Consider the following 7,786-nt stretch of genomic DNA (forward strand, 5'->3'; position numbering starts at 1 on the left):
TCTCTCCCACGTAACCCCCGCCAGGTCCGCCCCCTCGCCTCCGCACGGCCCGGCCCAGCCAGCACGCGGTGTTTCTGGACGTCTCCTCTTCAAGCATTTTCTCCCACCACTGACCCCCATGAAGGTATTACCCCAGTACCTCAACAGCCTTTCCAGAGCGATCCAGAAGCTTTAACCTGGGTCACCTTTCAAATACTTTATGGGGAAAATGGAAACCAAGTTTAAGTATTTGGGGAAAAAAGACAAATGAACCACTTTTCCCCACTATCATTTGTGGATTGTTTGAAGCAGATCATTCAAACGAGGCCACAGGAAAATAAGCTGTAGGGACAATAAACACTTAGTAAGGAAATAAACCTTCAGCAAATCCAGGAGAAGAAATTCATCACAGTCATCGATAAAGAAACCAGTGGGAAAGAATCCACTTGGGTTTGTCCTTTTTATTGACTCACAAGCTCCATCCGGATCACTGCTGCTCGGGGCCTGGGGCCCAGCACCTTCTGAGGACCCTCCACAGGGCCAGAGGGAGGGGCTGAGCTCTCCGCCCTCGGCCAGAAGATCTCCTGGGCGGAGGAAGAGACAGGCATGGCATTGCCAAGAAGGTGCAGAGGAAGACGGGTCACTGCAGAAGGAGGGACTCGCAGACCAGGACCCATGTGTGGCCATGCCAGTGTGGGTGGGACAGCTGGGTGAGGGGCTCGGTCCAGGGGACGGTGATTGGCTGCGTCATGCTTAGGGAGACAAGGAAAGGGACAGGTCAGTCGGAGGCGTGTGCCCTGGTAGTCGGGGTGAGGACTCAGGTGGGACTCAGACCGGGAGGCTCTGGCCTCTAGGACATGGAGGTCTAATCCAGGGATCACTGACAGAACGACCCGTCGCTCCTGTGTTTGCCCTTTGATTGGAGGCAGTTGTAACTGATTGACAGGCTCTGAGTTTCCTGCTGGATTTTAGCAGCTCAGAGGTCACGACAGAGTTAACCCAAGTTACCTGGTGGCATTTAAAATAAAAGGTAAACGTGCAAAAATGAAGCAAGGCTATCATTTAAAAGACATCTAAGTCTATTGTCCTTCAAAATGTAGAAATGAATGACCTCTGCAGCCTTCCAAGTGTGCAAGTATTTGAAATACAGACACGTATAAACCAGCTGGTTCTGGGTTTTCTCCCTGAGGTCTCCCTGATAATGCCACAGTTGACCTTTCATCCCCAACAGCTTGCCGGCTGATAGCTGGATAGAGACAAATGTGACCGTGGATGTCAATGGATCCTCTGTCTACAACTTTAAATATCTAATCTTCTTAGATTCAAAATCACGGTTATACGAACTAAAATGGAAGTTCCCAAACATTTGGGTGAGTGTCTAGAAATTTCCGTAGAGGCGGACGAGTGCCTGTGTATCTCCGAGCACCGAGATTATGGGTGTTTTCCACCTTCCTCCAGCACCGAGGCTAGGATTGTATGATCCCCTCCGTCCTCCGGCTAATACCGTTTCTGGTGTAATTCTGTGTCGTTGTGAGCTCTTTGAGTATGGTGATGGTAATGATGATGGTGGTGATTAAGTCGCGCTGACAGCCAGCAGATGGGCTGCAGTCGGAACGACTGAGCAGAGCTTCACAGAGGGGCGATCAGGATCGCAGGAGCAGAGTTATGGGTTAGCATCCACGGCCAAGTGCCTGGGACAAAGCTTCGCGGGGGCCGCCTCCCGCGGGCCTGAAGGGGCAGCACGGGAGCCTGGGCGGATCTGTGGGTGCAGCAGGGGCCGCCCCCCCCCGAGCTAGGCTGCACCCACCCAGGCTGAGCCCCAGGAAGGAAGCTCGACAGTCGTGGTGTGCACGGGCTCCAGGGCCACCGGGCAGGGGAGAGGGTGTCGGGGAGAGAGTCCAGCCCTGGAGCCTGCAGACGGCGCGCCGTCATGGGTGAAGACCACTCCTGTGGCCCCGGTGTGGCCGACCATCCAACCCCGTCTTCATGAGGTGAGGCTAATTAATTCAGTCTCATGTCTGAAACCCAGGGGCTACAACTGTCACTGACCACATGGGGTAACAGGAGCAAGGAAGGGAGAAGAAAATCCACGTAAAAACATGGCACTGCAGACCCCAGCCTTCTCCCCACAGGTGTCGGGCTTTGGTTAGCCTCAGCTGTGTGCTGAGTGGGACTCGGGGTGCCTGGGGAGCCCCCGGGGTTCCTGACACTCCCCCCCGTCCCCATGAGACACCAGAAGCATAAATTCCCTTCAGGAATTGAGATAACGCCCCGGCAAGCACAGCCACGACCTTCTCTCCCCCTGGTTTCAGTGCCATGAGGAGTCGAAATGGCCAGGATCCCAGCTTCTATGAACCCGACCAAGACGGTGGGTTCTGCCCTGGGACAACACGGCCTCCAAACTCACCAAGCCTGGGGTGGTAGGGATGAGGTTCATTGAGTATAATAATGAGAGGCACCACTCCCACCTCCCGTTTTTGGGGACCAGAGTCAAGCACCGTGATTCCAGGGAGACAGCTGGTTTGAGGCCAACAGGTGACCCCCCCCTCCAGGACACCACCCAACCTCACAGAGCCTGGTCCCGCGGACGGCACTGTGCCTTCAGCAGGCCGTTCCAGCACTTTGCCAGTCAGCTGCTCTGGGCCACAGGGTTCGTGGGAGTGCAGCGGATTTGGTGGGCATGACCTACTGTGGCAATAACTATCCCTTAAAATGAAGGTCTTGGTCAAGAAGACAGTACGTGGGGAGTTGTGTGGTACATAAGCCATTCTGTAACAGCCTGGACTGTGATGATGGGAAGGGAAGGAGAATCTGCCTCTGAGAGGCTCATTTTTGTGAGGATGAATTGTTCCCCATTAACAATGCGAGGATTTCATGGGATGAAAAGGGGTCTGTGTCGGACACTGAGCAAGAACCAGGTGGTGAGGGAGATGCCACCTGACATTCCCAGGACTGCCCATTTGGTGACCTGGTTATCAGAGCTTCGTATGAAGTGCCTGGGCCGTGCAGACTCCCAGCTCTGGGCCTACCCGTGTCCCCCAACCTCTTCATTGCCCATATCCCAATCTTATGCCTTCCAAACCCCCAACCAGTGGGCCCCCCCAGCCCAGCCCACAAATCAGTGTAGATCTGTACCCCAGGCCCCCCCATCTCTCCAAGGAAAGTTTACAGAACTGTCCTTCAGTATAGCCCACGCTCCCCCACAGAGATAGGGAAAGCAAAGTGGATTGAGTGATGGTACAAAGCCTGCCAGCTCTCGGGGTGCTGGGGCCCGGGCAGCCAGTGGCCCCCCCGGCCTGACATCTCTCGGGGTGCTGAGGCCCGGGCAGCCAGCGGCCCCCCTGGTCTGACACCTCTCGGGTGCTGCTGGGCAGAGTGCATCCAGCGTGACACCGCCACATGAGAGACTTCCCCGGCACACTGGGGTGGGGGGTGGTCCCAGCTTTCCCGGAGCCATGGCTGCACCTTGTCCAGCGAGCTCCCCATCTCTGCATGGGCGGGGGGGGGGGTCTCCTCCGTAGGTGCCTTTCTGAGCCCTGGGGCTAAGAGCTGTTGCTCACAGGTTCTCTGCAGTATCTATACTCACTAGCCTCATTACTCCAATGCCCCATTATAACTAATAATTCTCTCCATTAAATTTCTCTGTTCTGGGCAACCCTCTCTGGTCCCCTCCCTCTTTGGGAGGTTTGTACTATCACTCAGTAAACTTTGCTTCACTGTCACTCAACAAACCTTGCTTTGCTGCCCACAAAAAAAAAAAAAAAAAAAAAAAAAAAAAATTGTTCAATTTACAAGGCAGTCTCTACTTCCAGACTGGAGCCTCATGGAGGGTCTGCCTCCTGGCGTCGGCCTCCTGCTCACGCCCTGGATGTCCAACCCCACGGGGTCCCGGCTGGACCTGAGCGAGGCCCCAGCACCCAGAACCAAAACAGAAGCCAAGCTCACAACCCTGGTGCCAAGCCCAGGGCGTGCCCCAAAGAGAGAACCCACCTTGGCCAATTATGTCCTAACACGTGTCGTGGAACTGTCCGAGGACCGGGCAGGTGGGTGAGAACTGGTGTCACCATGCACGGGGACAACTGCAGTCCCTCTGAAGAGATGCTCAGTAAACCACACGATAAATACGCAACAGTTTAGAGGATACGAGGAATTAGCTGGGGTGTTACCAACATGGTGCCACCCAGACCTGGCAGGTTGAAAAGCAAAATTTTTGTTTGTACTTACTCAGCCTTTATGTGTACTCACAAACATTTTTATGAATCTTTCAAAACAGAGTGTCTTAGTTGACAATTTTGCCACTGAAGATGGTGTCAGAAGTCTTCCCACAAAACCACACTGGTTTAAAATATTTATTAATTAAAAAAAATTTTAAATTCTTTTTATACAAAGATGATGAGAAAAATCTCATGCAAACTCTGGGCATACAATAAAAATAACTCAAATATTAATATGATGATTTTGTACAAAATAATTCCATTTTAAGTCGGACCTCCGACAGTGCAGCCGCCGTCTCCAGGCCCGGCTCCCCTCGGGGATGAGGCGATCCCCCTCAGACTCCTGCAGGGGGTCCAGGGTCCACGTGTGAAAATGCTCACGGTTGTCACTATGATTGATGATGAATATCCTATTGCTACTACTCAGAACACGGGACCGAGACCTAACACATTCGCGTAAGGAGCTCAGAATCGAAGGAACGCACAAAAGTTTTCAGAAAAGTTTCAGATAATCGGCTCAACTCATGGAAATGCCGGGACATGGTTATAGATGTTTCTGCTTAGTTACAAACCTGCAGTGGATTTATAATTTGTATATATTACAAGTAATTTGCATAATTAAAATAATTAAGGGAGCAACCTATCATGGCAATTAGAAATGCATCAAACTCGGAACGTCGTACAAAAGAGAGCTTCAATATGAAACAGTAATCCTCTGAGAACTGCGTGCAGTCCCTGCCCGGCGACCGCGCGGACACCCGCACCCCCTCGCTGCGCCCCCTCCACTCTGCACCTGTCTTATTGCACTCCTTACACACTCATCTCATTTTCCGTAGCCTGAGTCTGTTCTCCTTGTCCCGTTTCTTAAGAATAAGGATGAATTGGTTGAAAAAATGCTCCTGGTCCTTCTTTTTTTGAACAAGTCGAAACCTCTGATCCCGGCCATACTTCTCCGCAAACTCCTTAAATGTGGTCCTGAAAAACAAGAGCTTTCCTGAGACCCCCCTGCCCCGGGGGTGAGTTCGATGCTTCCCGAACACCACAGGCTGGCATCCCCTGAGGGGGCAGACAGCCCCTTCCACCAGACCTGGCTGTCGTTCCGCCGCAGGGAGAGGACATGGGGCAGGATGTGGGGCAGGTGGGGACAGGGTCGGGATGTGGGGCAGGCCAGGGACAGGGTTGGGACATGGGGCAGGCCGGGGACAGGGGCAGGTCGTGGGGCAGGTAACGGACTGAAGGCCGTAGCTGTGGGCATCTCACACCTGCCCCGCCTGCTCCTGTATGGGCTTCGCGTCCCAGGAAGGAGCGGCAGGATCCTGAGCCCACTGAACTCCCTTATGGCTGCATCTCACCCTCTGGAAGTGAGCCGGCTCTCCTGCCTCTTTGGCCTCCGTCACCCGGAGCTGGCCACCGCCCACCTGCGCCCACCACTGCCCTGGCCACATGGGTCCCCTGTTGTCCCTGGCTCTCACGCTCTCCCTTGCTTCTGCATGCACCGCCACTGGAAGTCGGCATGTCTTGTTCGGGGAACCTCGCCCTACAGACAGGGTGCTTCACGGCCCTTGTCGTGGTCACCACCACAGTAAGCCCATTTACTCTGCCACCCCCTCCATTGGCAGCATTGCTATCCACTTCGTTCCCCACTGAAAGTCCCGAATGTTTGGCCCAGTGGCCGGCGTGTAGACGTCCCCCAATATCAACTGAACGGATCCAGGGCTGTGGGGCCAGGGAGTCCAATACAAGGTCGGGCGGCTCACAGGGCAAGCTGGGGACGTCCCTTACAGGGACAAAGCGCACCATGGCGAGCACTGGGTCCCCGGGTCCCCCTCCTCCCTGGCTTGAGCTTGCAGCAGGAACAGGCCCCGGAGGGCTAAGTGGCAGACAGCACCCGGGCTGCCCGTGCTCGGCCCAGGGGACCCTCCGATTCCCCCATTTCTCTTCGCAGAGAACTTTATATTCCGTGCGGACATTAAATTGTTGTATTGAATGGTTATAATGTACTAGCTTTTTTATACCCGAACAACAAGACTGCGCGGACAGGGCTGTGAGGACCCGGATTCATCCCCTGTGGTCGCCAAGCTCCCTCTTCCTCCTCCAGTGTCACTGTCCCCCTGGTCACACGCTGGGGTCCTGCCTGCTCACGGGCTTCTCAGAAAGAAATCACTTCTCTCCTGTGCTCTCTTCCCTTCTTCCCTCTTTCCTCCTTGCTGTGGACGGAAGGCACTTGTCCCCCAGAATCGTATGTTGACCTCTCCTAAGCCCCAGGTACTGGAATCAGGAGGGGGGGCCCTAGGGATGAGGGTGGTGCCCCCATGATGGGGACGACTGCCCTTGCAAAAGGGACCCCAGATCGCCCCCTACTCCTTCCCCATGGGGGACACAGAGGGAAGACAGCCATCTAGGGGCCAGGATGGGCCTCACCAGACCCCACACCACCAGAGCCCTCTTTTCGACTTCCAGCCTCCAGAACTATGAGAAAGAATTCTGTGTTGCTTAAGGCCCCTGGTTTGTATTTGTAATTTGTTACGCAGCCTAAATGAACTAAGACCCGTTTTCCTTTCTTCCTTCCAAGATGAGAATTACAGGGGCTTGTTACTTTCTTCACTTGTGTGGGTAGCAGCCTAAGCATTTTCCAGTTAGGGGTTGGCAGAGATCCTGTCTGCAAGGTCCTACTCTGGGCACTTCCAAAAAGAAGCGTCCCTGGAAAGAAAGGGAGAGTTATAAATCCGTGGCCCCACAGCCATGCCCAAGGGGACAGCCTGGTTTCTGTTGGCCCTTGTGAACTGTCCAGTGGGCCTGGGGAGGCCCCTGAGTCATGGGCACAGCATCCCCATCTTCCCTCTGGCAGCTGGGGACACAGCCCACCTGTATGTGAGGGAGGGGGCCTTCAAGAAGGATCACAGAGTGCAGATCCCATAGCCTGGCCAGCAGCCCAAGGAGAGGTCGCTTGTGGCTCCTGGCCCCATCCCAAGACCCCGAGAGCTGGGCAGGGTTGGGGGCTCGCTCTGGGGCTGGCTCTGTGGCTGTGGGGACAGGGTCAGAGCTGCTGAGCTCTAAGAGGCTACCTCCAGGGACGCTCAGATGGCCTGTGCTTATTAGCTCACCTGGCCATCCAGGGTGCAGTGACTTGAACTGCACGATTCTACTAGGACGCCTAGGGGACAGTAGGAAGAGAAGGTCAGGAAGTCAGAAAAAGTCTTGAAAATGTTGCAGAATCAGCTATTTTGACATAAAAATAGCTTAGTAATCATAAAAGGACATATGCACTGTAGTCACTCATTTTCCCTGTGTGTGTGTGTGTGTGTGTGTGTGTGTGTGATCTTTCTCCTAATTGCTCAATGCATTCTGAATATTTTCTCCTTTGTCTTCATAATGGGAGGGGAAATGTGTTGGCTTATTGTTAATATTTCACCAATGGACAGACCAAGAATATTACCTAAATGTTGTTGATGATGATGTTGGTGATGGTGATGATGATGGTGGTGGTGATGATGCTGATGGTGGTGATGATGATGATGGTGGTGATGGTGATGATGATGGTGAAGGTGATGGTGGTGATGGTGATGGTGATGGTGATGATGGTGATGATGGTG

General features: G+C 53.8%; 1 protein-coding gene across 1 annotated transcript in view; it reads right to left on the reverse strand.

Annotated features, from left to right (window-relative positions):
• Positions 1-4,320: 4,320 nt before the first annotated feature.
• Positions 4,321-7,786, reverse strand: part of TCERG1L (transcription elongation regulator 1 like) — a 200,149-nt gene continuing 196,683 nt past the window's right edge. The window contains exon 12 of the mRNA XM_032423180.1: positions 4,321-5,168. Within this exon, the coding sequence (XP_032279071.1) occupies positions 5,012-5,168 (157 nt within the window). The 3' untranslated portion in view covers positions 4,321-5,011. The remainder of the gene's footprint in view (positions 5,169-7,786) is intronic.

Source organism: Phoca vitulina, unplaced genomic scaffold, assembly GCF_004348235.1.
Source record: "Phoca vitulina isolate PV1807 unplaced genomic scaffold, GSC_HSeal_1.0 scaffold28, whole genome shotgun sequence".
Classification (NCBI taxonomy): Eukaryota; Metazoa; Chordata; class Mammalia; order Carnivora; family Phocidae; genus Phoca; species Phoca vitulina.